General features: G+C 33.5%; 1 protein-coding gene across 1 annotated transcript in view; it reads right to left on the bottom strand.

Moving 5' to 3' along the window:
* LOC134722103 (E3 ubiquitin-protein ligase rnf213-alpha-like) overlaps window positions 1-18349 on the bottom strand; it is a 148554-nt gene that overhangs the window by 117015 nt on the left and 13190 nt on the right. Inside the window, exons 8-11 of the mRNA XM_063585590.1 lie at window positions 18169-18261; window positions 15518-15704; window positions 2165-2452; window positions 1229-1809 (exon numbers count right to left, since the gene is read on the bottom strand). Of these exons, the coding sequence (XP_063441660.1) occupies window positions 1229-1809; window positions 2165-2452; window positions 15518-15704; window positions 18169-18261 (1149 nt within the window). The remainder of the gene's footprint in view (window positions 1-1228; window positions 1810-2164; window positions 2453-15517; window positions 15705-18168; window positions 18262-18349) is intronic.

The following is an 18349-nucleotide window of genomic DNA, read 5'->3' as shown; positions in this document are numbered from 1 at the left end:
ACACTTTATCTCTATAATAATAATATTCAAGATAATAACCAAAAACAGCAAAATTTCCTTAAAATTACAAATTCAGGGGCAGCAACCTAACAACGGGTTGTCTGATTCATCTGAAAATTTCAGGGCACATAGATCTTGACCTGATAATCAATTTTACCCCGTCAGATTTGCTGTAAATGCTATGATTTTTTAGTTAAAAGCCAAAAACTGCCATGGCGGCCATCTTGGTTGGTTGGCCAGGTCATCTGACACATTTTTTAAACTAGATACCCCAATGATGATTATGGCCAAGTTTGGTTTATTTGGCCCAGTAGTTTCAGAGGAGAAGATTTTTGTAAAAGTTAAGGACGATGGACGACAACAGACGCCTGACGACGCTGGATGCCGGACGCAAAGTAACGGGAAAAGCTCCCTTCGGGCCAGGTGAGCTAAAAAAGGTGACCATGCGTAATGACATCACAAAGAACACATGTTTTCACAGATTATTCGAAAAGAAGGATCGAGTTTGTTTGCATATTGTTTTAAAATCATTATAGAAACAGATTCTACAATCAAATATTGCATATTACTATATTTATCTACTCATTACATTTAAATTTAAAATATTTATGGAGTTTGCAACCATAATTACCCATTTAAATACATCATAAAAGGCTTAAAAAATAAAAAGGACATACATTATCATGGCTTAAATTTATAAACCTTAATCAGCATTTTTAAAACAGTAAGTTCTAAAATAAATTGGCAACTAATTACCCCAAGACAATACAACATTTCTTTATCCATAATCTAAAAGCAGTGTAAGGGAGGTAATTCAAACACAACAGTTTGTGTTGCAGACCGTAGCTTGACCTATAATGGTTTACTTTTATTAATTGTGACTTGGATGGAGAGTTGTCTCATTTGCACTCATACTTCATCTTCCTATATTTACTAACAACAGTGTACAATTTAAAGTAATTGTCCATATACCAGGAAACCCTTGTTTTACCCTTTTATGGCTCCTAATTTCCAAACAGTTTGAGCTAAAACCATCAAAAGACAATCCTATCCATCCCTTTGAGGTAAGGAAATGTGTGGTATACTTTCAGAGAGATTCATACAACATTTTACAAGTTATTTTCTGGAAACTAGAAAAATGCTAATTTGGTCCCCTTTTGTCCCCTAATTCCTAAACATTTTTCCTTTCTATAAATTTCATCCTAAAACTTTTTAAGTTAATACATACCAATTTGATTATGTCTTTAATTTGATTGAAATCCCCCTTCAAATCAAAAGCATTGACGACTTCCATTATAGCTCTTGCACCATACAAATAATTCCTGATATTTCCATGCCGTTCTATCTGGTCTAATCTTTCGTCTATCCAACTATTATCCCTATCATTACCAAATAACAAGAACTCTTTCTTCAGAGTACTTCTGTCTTTTGTTTCGAACCATTTATCAAATTCAGAGAAATGCATGTCTCCTGATCTTAACTTTTTACTTAAAGTCCTCCATTGTTCTAAAGCTGGTTGCCAAACTTTGTCAAATACTTCATTTATCTTCACATCTCTTTCCAGTTTTTTTTGTAATTCAGTTCCTTTTTTTTCCCAAATCTTTATAAAAAGTAGACCTTTACAATGTTCAATTATCTTTGGTAGGATATCCAATTCATCTTGACGCAGACCAAACACAGTCACCATCGGTTCGTAATTTTCTGGATCTTTTAAATTTTCTAGTAGTCTTGTTGTTACAAGTTTGTTCAGTGAAATCATATCTGGTTCCTGAAAAACTTGCAACTTGGTTAGTAGACTGGCAGTATCAGCTATAAAGGAAAAGGAAAATACTTATGACAAGTCTTAACTATATGCATACAAAAATCTTAAATCAATGAACTAAGAAATATATCAAGGTCAGGTCTGACAGCATATACAACCTAAATTAATTCTATGGACAACATGACAGAGGACTGAGTTATCAGAAGGTCAGATTTTCAAAGGTCCCTATTGTGATTTTATTGTCAACATGAAAAACAAAAAGAATGAAAGAAGCAAATATGTATATGAATATCAAAAAAATTAATACCAAAATATTTGAACACATTGTCTGTGATATTCCCGATTTCCACTGCCAGATGAAATTATTCTGATAGCCAATTGCAAGAAGGAAATTGAGCTTACCTTTGCAGTGAATACTGACATGAGTAAATTCTTTTACAACTTGGTAAGTTTGATCAAAAGCCTGTAATTCTTTGGATCTGATGGTTAGTGTATTCATGATGACTTCAACATTGCTGAATTTCATTGCCATTATCAGTTTTTGAAAGTTTTCATGCTTTTCTTTTAGTTTTCTCAATGTTTTGACTAAAACAGTCCCCTCTAATAATCTCTGAACAAAATCTTTTATGATTGCTACAAACTTCTTCAATATCTTCTGACATTCTTCACCTAATGCCTTGGGTTTATTACCTGAAATAAAAATATTTTAAAATAAACTTTTTGATTAGTGTTTAAGCGATCTTGAATTGTGTATTTGATGCAAATTCAAGTCAGAAACCTCTGACTTGGTCAGTCTTGTCTGTTTTTAAAATTTTGGTTTATTTGTATGTTTCAGAGTTCGACATTTTCTGCTCTTTGGTTAGGAAGTTGTCTTACAGGTTTCCATTTCAAATTCTATTAACTGTGTCAATTCATTTTATAAGACTAAAACTAATGAATATCCTTATTTTTAGAAATCACTCTAACATAAATCAAGTTTTGAAAATTTACAAATATAATTGATACACCACCATGATTAAAAATATATATGGTTAGAGGATGGCGATTTAAACAACTGTATTCAAGCTACTTTTAACAAAAAGGATATGTAGGGGGTAGATGATAGATATGAGTAGATTTGGTATGAGTGTCCATGAGACAACTCTCCATTCAAGTCACGATTTGTAAAAGTAAACCATTATAGATCAAAGTACATACTTCAATGAATGTATTATAAGGATAATATCTTACAATACCCTTTTGGCCTAGTGACGTGAAAATTATAAATCTTATTCATAATTATGTGGCATCAAATAACATTGTATATATGGAATTACTCTGAATGTACAAGAGCCATTTTCATGTAATCATGATTTTATGTTGACATTTAGTAAAAAATTGTAATAGGATATGTTAAGGAAAAAATTGAGAATGGAAATGGGGAATGTGTCAAAGAGACAACAAGCGACCAAATAAAAAAACAACAGTAGAAGGTCACCAACAGGTCTTCAATGTAGCAAGAAATTCCTGCACCCGGAGGCGTCCTTCAGCTGACCCCTAAACAAATATATACAAGTTCAGTGATAATGAACGCCATACTAATTTCCAAATTGTACACAAGAAACTAAAATTAAAATAATACAAGACTAACAAAGGCCAGAGGCGCAAAAATGTGGCGGGGTTAAACATGTTTGTGAGATCTCAACCCTCCCCCTATACCTCTAGCCAATGTAGAAAAGTAAAACGCATAACAATACGCACATTAAAATTCAGTTCAAGAGAAGTCCGAGTCTGATGTCAAAAGATGTAACCAAAGAAAATAAACAAAAAGACAATAATACATAAATAACAACAGACTACTAGCAGTTAACTGACATGCCAGCTTCAGACTTCAATTAAACTGATTGAAAGATTATGATTTCATCATATGTACATCAGGCACAATCCTTCCCGTTAGGGGTTTAGTATCATACCATCATAACATATTTGAGAAGAACATGCCAACAACTGTTTTTTTAATAAATGTGTTTAGTTCTGATGCAAAGACCCTATTAGTGAATCAATATTAATGCCAAAATATGCAATCTTTAATGACCTGACAACAGTATCGTAACTATATCCCTTCTTTATAAGTCTATTCAAAGGTTTTGTTAGTTTCTGAGGTGAATACTGACACCTTTGTGCTTTATAAAGAATAATTCCATAAAAAATTGGATGTGAAATACCTGAACGTATAAGAAATCTGCATGTTGAGCTATATTTACGAATGATGTCCTTATACCGATGATAAAATTTAATAAATGTTTAGACTAGTTTGTGATATCGAAAACCCTGTTGTAATAATTTTTCAGTAATACATAAATTTCTCTCGTTAAAATCTAAAACATTGTTACATACACAAGCGAATCGTACAAGTTGAGATATATAAACACCGTAAGATGGTGACGTTCCCTTGTCACCATCTTACGGTGTTTATATATCTAAAAATGGATAATTAACGATAGGAAATGAAAAATCATCTCTTTTATCATAAATTTTAGTATTCAGCTTTCCGTTAGTGATATAGATATCGAGATCGAGGAAAGGGCAGTGGTCATTGTTAGTATTAGCTTTATTTAAAGTAAGTTCAACAGGATAAATTTCTGTAATATACATACTGAAGTCGTCATTATTGAGAGCCAAAATATCATCCAAATATCTAAAAGTATTATTAAATTTGTTTATCAGATGTTGTTTCAATGGGTCTTTGCTTATTTTTGTCATAAATTGTAACTCATAGCAATACAAAAACAGGTCCGCAATAAGTGGTGCACAATAAGTCCCCATTGGAATTCTGATAATCTGACGATATACGGAATCCCCAAAGCGAACAAAAATGTTATCTAGTAATAATTCAAGGGCATATATAGCATCAAAGCATGTCCAATTAATATAGTTTTTTTGTTTATAGCTCCTAAACTAGAGGCTCTCAAGAGCCTGTATCGCTCACCTGATTCTACCTGGGTTTTTAAAATCATATAAAAAAAAGATTCTTAAATTTGGCTACAAAGTAACAACACTTGGCCAGCACCTCATTAAGAAAGGAACATTTATGCTATGTTTGGTTTCATTCCATTCAGTGGTTCTCTAAAAGAAGTCATTTGTATGCATTTCCCGTAGAGTCCTATGTTAAACTAAGTCCCCCGCTGGCGGCCATCTTGAATGATGGATCAGCTACAAAGTAACAACACTTGGTCAGAACCTCATAGGGAACATTCATGCCATGTTTGGTTTGATTTCATTTAGTGGTTCTCTAAAAGAAGTCATTTGTATGCATTTCCCAAAGGGTCCTATGTTAAACTAAGTCCCCCGCTGGTGGCCATTTTGAATGATGGATCGGCTACAAAGTAATAACACTTGGTCAGCACCTTATAAGGAACATTCATACCATGTTTGGTTTCATTCCATTCAGTTGTTCTCTAAAAGAAGTCATTTGTATGCATTTCCCATAGGGTCCTATGTTAAACTAAGTCCCCCACTGGCGGCCATCTTGAATGATGGATCGGCTACAAAGTAACAACACTTTGTCAGCACCTCATAAGGAACATTCATGCTATGTTTGGTTTCATTCCATTCAGTGGTTTTCTAAAAGAAGTCATTTGTATGCATTTCCCATAGGGTCCTATGTTAAACTAAGTCCCCCGCTGGCGGCCATCTTGAATGATGGATTGACTACAAAGTAACAACACTTAGTCAGCAACTCATAAGGAACATGCATGCCATGTTTGAATTCATTCCATTTAGTGGTTCTCTAAAAGAAGTCATTTGTATGCATTTCCCATAGGGTCCTATGTTAAACTAAGTCCCCCGCTGGCGGCCATTTTGAATGATGGATCGGCTACAAAGTAACAACACTTGGTCTGCACCTCATAAGAAACATTCATGCGATGTTTGGTTTCATTCCATTCAGTGGTTTTCTAAAAGAAGTTCAAAATTTAAAATGTTAACGACGACGACGACGACGGACGACGGACGACAAGTGATGAGAAAAGCTCAATTGGCCCTTCGGGCCAGGTGAGCTAAAAATGACCTAAAAGAGTTTAATCATATATATTCACATTCTGACTTTTTAAATGCCAATTTAATTAGGTGTGTGAATTTTTTCTTTATGAGAATGTGAGGCAATGTGGTATACAGGGTAGAAAAATCAAAACTTTCAACAGATTCAAAATCACCAATATAAGCATGCAATTTATCAAGTACTTCCAAAGAGTTCTTGACACTTCAAAAATAATTAATTCCACTATTTTCAAAGGTCTTATTTGAACAATTTATTATCAGATTTTTAATTGTACCAAATGTGCTGGTAAGAAGAATAGACAATTAAGTAGTGGAGCAATGGCTTGAAGACGAAATAAATCTATATTTGTAAGGTGTTTTGTGTAGCTTCGGGAGCCAATACATAGTTGGAACTTTCATTGTATTTGGCTCTGCTTGTAAAGCGGTAGCTAAGAGTTTATGTTTGTTACAGATGTCGTTTTCTGAAAATGGAGTCAGTTGGAATGTTGGTGAATTGGTGATTTCTTTTTTCAGAACCTCAATGTAAAATTTACGTCAAACAATAATAATATTATTAGCAGCTTTATCGGCCGGGACAAAAACAAATTCCTTGGCTAGTTCTTTTAGTTTATGTTTGATACAAGAAATAGGTCTATTGTGGTTATTGTTAATAGTAAAATGTTCTTTAAAATGTTGAATACCTATATCAACTATCTTCATTACTGAATTTAAAAAAGAGTCCAAAGATTTTTTGTCAGCTTTTTCCCGTTTTATCCATTTCATACAGTCAGTAAGGAGTGACTCGTGGATGATATTACGACACTCATTCCAATTAATAATTGACGGGGGACGATATTTAGGTCCTTTACTGAGGAATGATTTTAACTCTCGGTCTTGAACGATGTTAAGATCTCCAGTTATAACATGGGAAATGGGTCCATAAATATATTTCGAGGTACTACAAATACATAAAGTAGGTGTATTTTCACTGATATTAACATCTTTACACAATTGACTATAATTAAACACAAATTTCTGGGTAGATTTCTTGTAAATATAACAAATAAGAGGTAGCTCAGTATTGTCAAAATATATATACAGAATATGAACCAGCATACAATAATTTAAGTTATGTAAAATTGATAAATATGTTCGGCCAAAAATGTAAAATGCTATCAGTATTAATTACCCGACTAAATAGTAGAATGAGGCTGAATATTGAAATACTACTTTTTGATAAATATTCCTAAAGTAATGAGCTAGAGCAGTTCTCGCTCGAACACACACTCCATAATCTAGTATATTATAAGAGCATAAACCTGAAGCACGGGGAGGCAATCTTCTGCCACCACATGGCACTAAAGACAAACTCTGTAAAAAATAAAATTAAGAATGGAAATGGGGAATGTGTCAAAGAGACAACAACCCGACCATAGAAAAAATCAAAGCGCGAAAGCGCTGTAAAGGCAGTTAATTACAGGTTGTGTGTATTTCTAGTCCAGTTATATCATTATCTTCCATAGAACAGAGGTGGTTTGTAGAATTTAAGATTTAGAGTTCTTTTGTACCTAGTTCACCTATATCTAGTCTACTGTTTACAGTATATTTTATGTGCCTCCGATGAAATGCATTTTTAGCCATGGCCTTGTCAGTTTGCTTTAAATTTATGAGTTTGACTGTCCCTTTGGTGTCTTTCGTCCCTCTTCTTTAGACATATAAGAACTTTTCCTTTTCAATATAAATAGACTATTTTTAATTATTGATTGTATACACATATTCTATGACTCCTATAAAAAATAGTTCACAAAGATTGACTAGTCTCTGTACTGTGTGTATAGCAAGGACATCAAGTAACATAATGGTAAATGTACAAAGTAACATGTCAACTTTTTTGATGACCATACCTGTCAACTGTCAGTATTTGCAGAGTATTTCCCCCATCGAGCTCGAGGCTCCCAAATGGAAATTTTGTAAGAGCAATTTTGTCGACTATTTTAAAGAAAACAATTAATTCAACAATGGCTATGAGCTTGTTAATGCACGAAGAAGCCAAAAACCACATTAGAATATATTTGAAGGGAATCCATGACAAATCGCCCCACTTTTTCACTAACTCGCCCCACTCTAAAAACAAGAGTGCACACACTGAAATGTCTCGCCTTCTTTTCTTATCATTGATATCATGTTGATAGTCCTAATAATAAAGCGTTATTACAACTGTCACATAATCTTAACATAAACCAAGAAAACTAAACATTGACCTTTGAACCATGAAAATGAGGTCAAGGTCAGATAAACCATGCCAGGTAGGCATGTACAGCTTACAATTCTTCCATACAACAAATAAAATTGACTTATTGCTGATAGTTTAAGAAAAACAGACCAAAACACAAAGCTTAACACTGAACAATGAACCGTAAAAAATGAGATCAATGTCAAATAAAACCTGTGCGACTGACATGTAGATCATGAAATATTTCCATACACCAAATAAAGTTGACCTATTGCATATAGTATTCGAAAAAAAGGCCAAAACTCAAAAACTTAACTTCGACCACTGAACCATGAAAATGAGGTCAAGGTCATATGACACCTGCCAGGTAGACCTGTACACCTTACAACCATTCCATACACAAAATATAGAAGACCTATTGCAAACAGTATAAGAAAAACAGACCAAAACACAAAACTTAACTATAACCACTAAACCATGAAAATGAGGTCAAGGTCAGATGACACCTGCCAGTTGGACACTTTACAGTGCTTCCATACACCGAATATACTAGACCTATTGCTTATAGTACCGTATAACGGGTTATTTTCGCGGGGTGCAAATTTTTCACTTATTTTCGCGGACAGAACTAAATCGCCAAAATAAATTCCGTCAAATTAAAGGTGTACATACAAAGATATTAATAAAAGTTTTTAATCCCCAAAAATAATAACCGCCAAAATATTTCGTATAACTTGTTCAATGAAAATCGCGAAATTTTACACCCGTGAAAATAACCCGCTATACGGTATCTCAGATATGGACTTGACCACCAAAACTTAACCTTGTTCGCTGATCCATGAAATGAGGTCGAGGTCAAGTGAAAACTGTCTGACGGGCAAGAGGACCTTGCAAGGTACGCACATACCAAATATAGTTATCCTATTACTTATAATAAGAGAGAATTTAACATTACAAAAAAATTTAACTTTTTTTACAAGTAGTAACTGAACCATGAAAATGAGGTCAAGGACATTGGACATGTGACTGACGGAATCTTTGTAACATGAGACAACCATATACAAAGTATGAAGCATCCAGGTCTCCCACCTTCTAAAATATAAAGCTTTTAAGAACTGAGCTAACATCGCCGCCGCCGTAGCTACCGATGCCGGATCACTATCCATATGTCGAGCTTTCTGTGACAAAAGTCACAGGCTCGACAAAAAAACTGCCCCAACCTGGATTACCAAATCGCCCCACTTGTGAACAGTGTTAAATCCCGTTAATATTACTCCTGCCAACTGGTCCCACCTAATGGAAATGGGTGAAATCTAGATAAATATATTATTAACCAGGATGAATTTAGTAATGCCAACTCGCCCCACTTATGGAAAAAGATGTTATTCCATTGAATATAAGTTAAATTCCTTATATTGCATTTTGATACATTTAACTGGTTTCTTTTCAATTGTTATGCAAATAACTAAGCTTCAAAACTTACAGTTATTCTTCAACAATCAGTTTTTTTTTTAGAATTATAATTTCAGTATATATCAATAATAGTACATGTAATTAAATTAATTTTCTGTTTGTTTGTATTCTGTGTAGATTAGTTTTCATTAAAGTGGTGCAAGTTTTTATTTTTAATTATATATATATATTAATCTAAGTATTTAATACCGGTTTTTTTATAAGTAGGGCGAGTTGGCAGGAGTAATATTAAACATGATTTAACCAATTTCACATGTGGAGCGATTTGATAAATCAGTTTGTGGCGTTTTTTTAAAAAGTGGGGCGATTAGTCAGTGGGGCAACTTGTCCTGCTTCCATTTGAAGGCCCCCTTGAAGGTTTTGTAGGACTATATGGACCATCTTTCACGTAAAACCGCCCCATGTTAACCCCCATGTGCATTTTGAAAAGTTGGCAGATATGTTTCTAACTCAAGGCAAAATCTACAGGTATGAATGAAAAAGAAGTTTTCAATTAAGGCTCTGTGGCAATAACAGCTGTCTCATTAGCATTTTAACCACTTCCCATATTTGCAATTAAAACAAATTATTCAACGCAAAAACAAAACTTACTTGTAAATATGAAATTCTCTTTACGGTATGAGTTTTTCTCATTGTTTGAGATTGTACAGTAGTACCTGTAACTGCTTATACCTATTTCTTATTCACTTTTGCTTGATAAACTCACTAAATATCATATACATTGTACCACATCTCCTTATTTTTATAAGCATTCCAATAACATGAACAATTGTAATTCAATTCTATATACCAAAGCAAAATGAACTGCACCACTTTCATTCACTAGTATGCATCTTTTGGCAAAATACAAGTTCTTAAATGACACAATATATATTTATTGATAAAAAAATAAAATGTAGTATACAACTCTTTAACAGGTATAAAAAAAAGCACAGCTGTGTCATAACTTGTGAAATCTGTGCTGAAAACATAGACATTGATGGTATTTGAGTAATTCCATATGTGAAGCTCAACATTAGCTCGTCAGTTGGTGGTGGACAGTTATAGTTCCTTTCTGCAGGCTAGGATGAATGACTTTTCAGGAAAACCAATTTCACAAATCAAAACTTTCCTCTAGATTTCTCCAGAGACTACTATAACATTGTGTTATAGTAGTCTCAGATTTCTCCTACAATATTCATCCAGTTTAGTTCTTTTGTTTTAATTGGACACCGTCCTGATTTTTAATTTTGCAAACCATTCAGTCTCTTGTTTGCAAATGGTGCATGAAAATAGGATGGGTATGGCAGTAGACAAGTCTCTTTAAAGTGGGTTTGTGCCCTGAAAAAAAGTTTTATAACTTAAGTTTTTTTTAAACTTGTGCAACACACATACCTAAATAACTATAACATAGAAGAGAGCATCATTCGGGTAAATGTTTTGTTCCTGTTTACATTGTCGTTGATATTTTTTTCAGAAAGCCTGAGGCATAACTCATATATTCCTGTCATTACATCCTAAATTAACATAATTACTGCTAGAATAATTATCAGTATGATATACGTACACTATCATTGTACAGCCCAAGTCTTCAGTATATATAATTGTTGCATTCATTCACTCCTGTGTTCAGTGTTCAAAAATATTTAAACATCAACAGATGAACTTTAATAAGGACAAGAAAACACTAGAAAAGATACATACATACAACCCGTGTTTAAGTGTATTTGAAAGAGAAATATATCTGGTTAAACGATGTATAAAGGAGAAATATAACTGGTTAAACGATGTATAAATGAGGAAAAATTGTAGATATTGCATTACGATGCTTTCTACCTAATAGCACGTGGATATGTTTACATATTTAGACTTGACCCAGTATGACCCGTACCTTGTAGGTCACCGCCGTCGTTTAAACACTAGACTACAGTGGTGTAAGACAATAAAAAGCTTAAGTCTGTACTATTTGTGTGAAGTAAATGTGTTTGTTCTGTACATTTAAATTGTTTTACCTGATAGCAAGGACGTATATCTATCCGTTTCCTTCTCAATTCACTTTGTCAAATTCTTCGAGCTTCTTCAAAACATACGTATTACTGCGCCCAGAAGTGAGAAAAATATGAGAAATCCTCGTAATATAATGCTATTTTCAATTTTGTGGAATCCATTTTGTTATATTTATTATACAAAGATAAAAAAAAGTTACGATTAATTATGAATTTGCATATCATTATACGGAACGTTTATGGACTATTTTCCATAGCTGTAAATCGGTCATTTTGGCGGGAAATCATGTACACATACACACGTAGATTGGCTGGTACCCGATCGTAATGTTACACATCACATATATCAATTAGCTAATACCCGGAACGTAGTACCAGGAACCAGGATAATTCGTAGACAACATACATAACTAATACCGAAATTGAAAACGCTTTACGGTTTCTCGTTCATAAACCGAATTCCGCTTTGAATTTTAGAAGATGCAATATTAATCATGTTCAGTCAACTTTTCATTGTTATATCAACGTCTGAACTAATTAAAGAATCTTTAGATGTCAGATAACACTCGAAATTGACCCGACCTCTTTCCACACGGAATACACATAATGATAGTTTGTAGTCAGGTTGACTGCTTATAATGCAAAATACACACTAATAACAAGTTCTATAAAACGAACAATACACACTGATCGTTTCTTTAGTACCCAATGTAAATGAAAGAAACAAAAACCATATTATACCATAAAAAGAAGAGGAGAATTTCGAACATTTCCGGATCTATTTCTGGCCAAAAGACCCCCTGCATAGATTGCGTATGAAAAGATGAACCTCATGACTTAAAAGTCAGGCCTTAAAGCACTGCCTTTAAAAACCTGCTCTTTGGTTAGGAAGTTGTCTTACAGGTTTCCATTTCAAATTCTATTAACTGTGTCAATTCATTTTATAAGACTAAAACTAATGAATATCCTTATTTTTAGAAATCACTCTAACATAAATCAAGCTTTGAAAATTTACAAATATAATTGATACACCACCATGATTAAAAATATATATGGTTAGAGGATGGCGATTTAAACAACTGTATTCAAGCTACTTTTAACAAAAAGGATATGTAGGGGGTAGATGATAGATATGAGTAGATTTGGTATGAGTGTCCATGAGACAACTCTCCATTCAAGTCACGATTTGTAAAAGTAAACCATTATAGATCAAAGTACATACTTCAATGAATGTATTATAAGGATAATATCTTACAATACCCTTTTGGCCTAGTGACGTGAAAATTATAAATCTTATTCATAATTATGTGGCATCAAATAACATTGTATATATGGAATTACTCTGAATGTACAAGAGCCATTTTCATGTAATCATGATTTTATGTTGACATTTAGTAAAAAATTGTAATAGGATATGTTAAGGAAAAAATTGAGAATGGAAATGGGGAATGTGTCAAAGAGACAACAAGCGACCAAATAAAAAAACAACAGTAGAAGGTCACCAACAGGTCTTCAATGTAGCAAGAAATTCCTGCACCCGGAGGCGTCCTTCAGCTGGCCCCTAAACAAATATATACAAGTTCAGTGATAATGAACGCCATACTAATTTCCAAATTGTACACAAGAAACTAAAATTTAAATAATACAAGACTAACAAAGGCCAGAGGCTTCTGACTTGGGACAGGCGCAAAAATGCGGCGGGGTTAAACATGTTTGTGAGATCTCAACCCTCCCCCTATACCTCTAGCCAATGTAGAAAAGTAAACGCATAACAATATGCACATTAAAATTCAGTTCAAGAGAAGTCCGAGTCTGATGTCAGAAGATGTAACCAAAGAAAATAAACAAAATGACAATAATACATAAATAACAACAGACTACTAGCAGTTAACTGACATGTGAAAAGCTTTTTAAAGAATTGAAAGGTTCCAACGTTGTCTTTTGAAAACTAGAGGCTCTAAAGAGCCAGTGTTGCTCACCTTGGTATATTCAAATTAAACAAAGGAAGCAGACAGTTCATGACAAAATTGTGTTTAGGTGATTGTGATGTTTTTGAAAATCTTACTCTACTGAACATTCTTGCTGCTTACAATTATCTCTATCTATAATGAACTTGTCCCTGAGTTTCAGTGGAAAATGTTAGTAAAGATTTACAAATTTTATGAAAATTGTTAAAAATTGATTATAAAGGACAATAACTTCTTAGGGGGTCAATTGACCATTTTGGTCATTTTGACTTATTTTTTAGTCTTAAAATTGCTGTTCATTAATTCTGTTTACAGTTTATCTCTATCTTTAATAATATTCAAGATAATAACCCAAAACAGCAAAATTTCCTTAAAATTACCAGTTTAGGGGCAGCAACCTAATAACAAGTTGTCCCATTCATCTAAAAATTTCAGGGCAGATAGATCTTGATCCAATAAACAGTTTTACTCTTGTTAGATTTGCTCTAAATGCTTTGGTTTTTGAGTTATAAGCCAAAAACTGCATTTTACCCCTACGGTCTATTTTTAGCCGTAGGGGCCATCTTGGTTGGTTTGCCCGGTCACAAAACACAATTTTTAAACTAGATAGCCTAATAATGATTCTGGCTATGTTTGGTAAAATTTGGCCCAGTAGTTTCAGAGGAGAAGATTTTTGTAAAAGTTAACTAAGATTTACGAAAAATGGATAAAAATTGACTATAAAGGGCAATAACTCCTAAAGAGGTCAACCGACCATTTTGATCATGTTGACTTATTTGTAAATCTTACTTTGCTGAACATTTTTGCTGTTTACAGTTTATCTCTATCCATAAGAATATTCAAGATAATATCCAAAAACAGCAAAATTTCCTTAAAATTACCAATTCAGAGGCAACAACCCAACAACAGGTTGTCCCATTCATCTTAAAATTTCAGGGCAGATAGATCTTGACCAGATAAACAATTTTACCCATTGTCAGATTTTCTCTAAATGCTTTGGTTTTTGAGTAATAAGCAAAAACTGCATTTTACCTCCATGTTCTATTTTTAGCCGTGGCGGCCATCTTGGTTGGTTGGCCTGGTAAAAAAACACAATTTTTAAACTAGATACATCAATGATGATTGTGGCCAAGTTTGGATTAATTTGGCCTGGTAGTTTCAGAGAAGAAGATTATTGTAAAAGATCTTGGAGATTTACGAAAAATGGTTAAAAATTGACTATAATGGGCAATAACTCCTAAAGAGGTCAACTGACCATTTTGGTCATGTTGACTTATTTGTAAATCTTACTTTGCTGAACATCATTGCTGTCTACAGTTTATCTCCATCTATAATAATATTCAAGATAATAACCAAAAACAGTAAAATTTCCTTAAAATTACCAATTTAGGGGCAGAAAACCCAACAATGGGTTGTCTGATTCATCTGAAAATTTCAGGGCAGATAGATCTTGACCTGATAAACAATTGTACCCCATGTCAGATTTGCTCTAAATGCTTTGGTTTTTGAGTTATAAGCCAAAAACTGCATTTTACCTCTATGTTCTATTTTAAGCCATGGCGGCCATCTTGGATGGTTGGCTGGGTCAAAAAACACAAATTTTAAACTAGATACATCAATGATGATTGTGGTCAAGTTTGGTTAAATTTGGCCCAGTAGTTTCAGAGAAGAAGATTTTTGTAAAAGTTAAGGACGGACGACAGATGCCAAGTGATGAGAAAAGCTCACTTAGCCCTTCGGGCCCGGTGAGCTAAAAAGGTACAATAAAACACCAAACAAAAACAAACATTGAAAATGTATCTGTCACGGTACCAAATTCTGGAATAATTAATTTTAAACTTATCAAACCAAATTCCTGCATAGCTCAAGAAAAGGCATGAAAAAGAGTAATATTATAACACCCAATTTAGAATACGATGTTTCATGCAAAATACATATATACATTAATTGTGGGAAATTATTTGACTGTCATCCTTTAGAAAAACCTGGTATAAATAAATATACTAGTAATTATCTCCCCTGGTAGATATGGCTTTAGATTAAATGTCATTTTAACACACATTAATGCAATATCACTTACGGTACATCTCCATATAAGTAGGAAATGGCATCCATGAGAGAGCGTGTTCAAAAACTGCATGAGGGTCATCCAGCTTTCTTACATCCCAACTCCTTTCAAAAACATTGGATAAAAGTGCTCGTAGACGAATGATACAGCGTTCATCTTTATCAGTTCTCCATTCAAATTTGTCACATTCGTTCACTGTCTTTAAAAACAAATAATAAAAATAACTATATTATGGTCCATTTAATTAAAATCCTAAATAATTTGGAGAGTTACCTGAACAGTGATATAACTCTAATTTGGAACTGTGGGTAAAGTTCATAAATTTTGACCTGCTCCAATTGCATAGTCCTAAAGTTGGTCATCAGGTGTCAAAAGCATCAATTTTAAAGATTTTTCGTCCTTAATCTGAACCCCAAAGAACAAGAAATGCTGATATAGGTATCCAGCTGTAGTCTGCATGCAGAGTGGACCCCAGTTAACAAATTAATCACAACAGTTTTTTAGTGGGAGAGAATCTGATCTTGGTTCAGCAGTCTAAAGAAGGTCATCTGGACCAAAAATTCAGAATTTCCTGAATTTTTCTGATTTTTTACATCAACTGGACCTGAAACCGGAAATAGCTGTTTCCTATGTATAATTCAATAATAATCAGGATCAGTAGTTACACGTCTGCAGGTTTGCACTATACCCCTCTGAACTTCCTGTGTGAGGTACCGTAGGAAAGCCCAACCCTCCAGAAAACCCAGTGTTATCTGATTTCAATTTTTTTTAAATTCGTAATTGAGCTCAAAACGCAATTTAAACACGAGAAACGTGATAATAGATAGCCTTAAGTTGAGGGAACATGCATAAATGTCAAAATAACTATTCTGATGGATTTATTTCCATGATTCTTTTTGTATTTCAAATTGACAGGAAATCATGTTTTTTTTAATAAATTATTACTTTTAAACGAGTTTAATATAACAGATAATAATTGCACTTGTTTAATTTAGCATGAAATCATTGCATTTTACAATAGCGTCTAATTTGGTGAAGACAATTTCATGCATGTGTATATTTCATAGTAAATAAAGCACACATTTGATATGTTAAAAAAACAGGTAAAAAGTGATCAGCAATTATTCCCAGAGGCATTAATGTGATTATAAGAAGGGCCCTCAGGATTATCATACTATACTGGAGTGGTTTTTTCTTCTATTATGGTTTTGTGATCAATAAACTAGAGGCTCTAAAGAGCCTGTGTTGCTCACCTTGGTCTATGTGAATATTAAACAATGGACACAGATGGATTCATGACAAAAATGTGTTTTGTCGATGGTGATGTGTTTGTAGATCTTACTTTATTCTTGCTGCTTACAATTATCTCTATCTAAAACAGTAGTTTCTGTGGAAAATATTAGTGAAAATCTACAAATTTTATGAAAATTGTTAAAAATTTACTACGAAGGGCAATAACTCCTTAGGGGTCAATTGACCATTTTGGTCATGTTGACTTATTTGTAGGTCTTACTATGCTGAACAGTATTGCTGTTAACAGTTTATCTCTATCTATAATAATATTCAAGATAATAACCAAAAATTTCCTTAAAATTACCAATTCAGGGACAGCAACCCAACAATGGGTTGTCAGATTTATCTGAAAATTCTAGGGCAGATAGATCTTGACCTTATCACCAATTTTACCTTCTGGCAGATTTGCTCTTAATGCTTTGGTTTTTGAGTTATAAGCCAAAAACTGCATTTTACCCCATGTTCTATTTTTAGCCATGGCTGCCATCTTTGGTTGTTGGCCGAGTTACCAGACACATTTTTTAAACTAGATACCCCAATGATGATTATGGCCAAGTTTGGTTTAATTTGGCCCAGTAATTTCAAAGGAGAAATTTTTTCTAAAAGATTACTAAGATTAACGAAAAATGGTTAAAAATTTACTATAAAGGGCAATAACTTCTAAAGGGGTCATCTGACCATTTTGGTCATGTTAACTTATATGTAGATCTTACTTTGCAGAACATTATTCCTGTTTACAGTTTATCTCTATCTATAATAATATTCAAGATTATAACCAAAAACAGCAAAATTTCCTTAAAATTACCAATTCAGGGGCAGCAACCTAACAACGAAATGTCTGATTCATCTGAAAATTTCAGAGCAGAGAGATCTTGACCTGATAAACAATTTTACCCCCATGTCAGATTTGCTCTAAATGCTTTGGTTTTTGAGTTATAAGCCAAAAACTGCATTTTACCCCTATGTTCTATTTTTAGTCGTGGTGAGATGAGTTTGGTTAAATTTGGCTGGTTAAATTTGGCCCAGTAGTTTCAGAGGAGAAGATTTTTGTAAAAGTTATTGCAGGACGACGACGGACGACGATAGACGACGACGGAAGCAGGATGCCAAGTGATGTGAAAAGCTCACTTGGCTCTTTGGGCCAGGTGAGCTAAAAACAAATTAAACTTATATTTGGGTTTTAGCCACAGTGGTCATATTGTTTAGTTCATGAATTTTACACTGAATGTAAATTCAAATTATTCCGATAGTTTAAAGACTTCATGAACTAACAACGCCAGGTACCAACTGTTATCAATAGCTTACATAGAACAAATGTTGGGGTGGCTATTCTTCATAGACTATTTGTGTCATTTAAAACTTTTACTTACTTTTAAAGCAACTTTGGTAAGTATCTCTTGCACTATTCCATCAAATGACTCAGTGTGTTCACAGTAAATCTCAATCAACTTCTCAAATGAACCCTACAAATAAATGTTCATGGATGACATATTTGATAAAAACTGTTTAAAATGTTCTTAAGATTGTCCTAAATCATCTCTTCTGAACCTA

This window comes from Mytilus trossulus, chromosome 6 (genome assembly GCF_036588685.1).
Source record: "Mytilus trossulus isolate FHL-02 chromosome 6, PNRI_Mtr1.1.1.hap1, whole genome shotgun sequence".
Taxonomy (NCBI): Eukaryota; Metazoa; Mollusca; class Bivalvia; order Mytilida; family Mytilidae; genus Mytilus; species Mytilus trossulus.
This window is presented reverse-complemented; position numbering and strand designations above follow the sequence as displayed.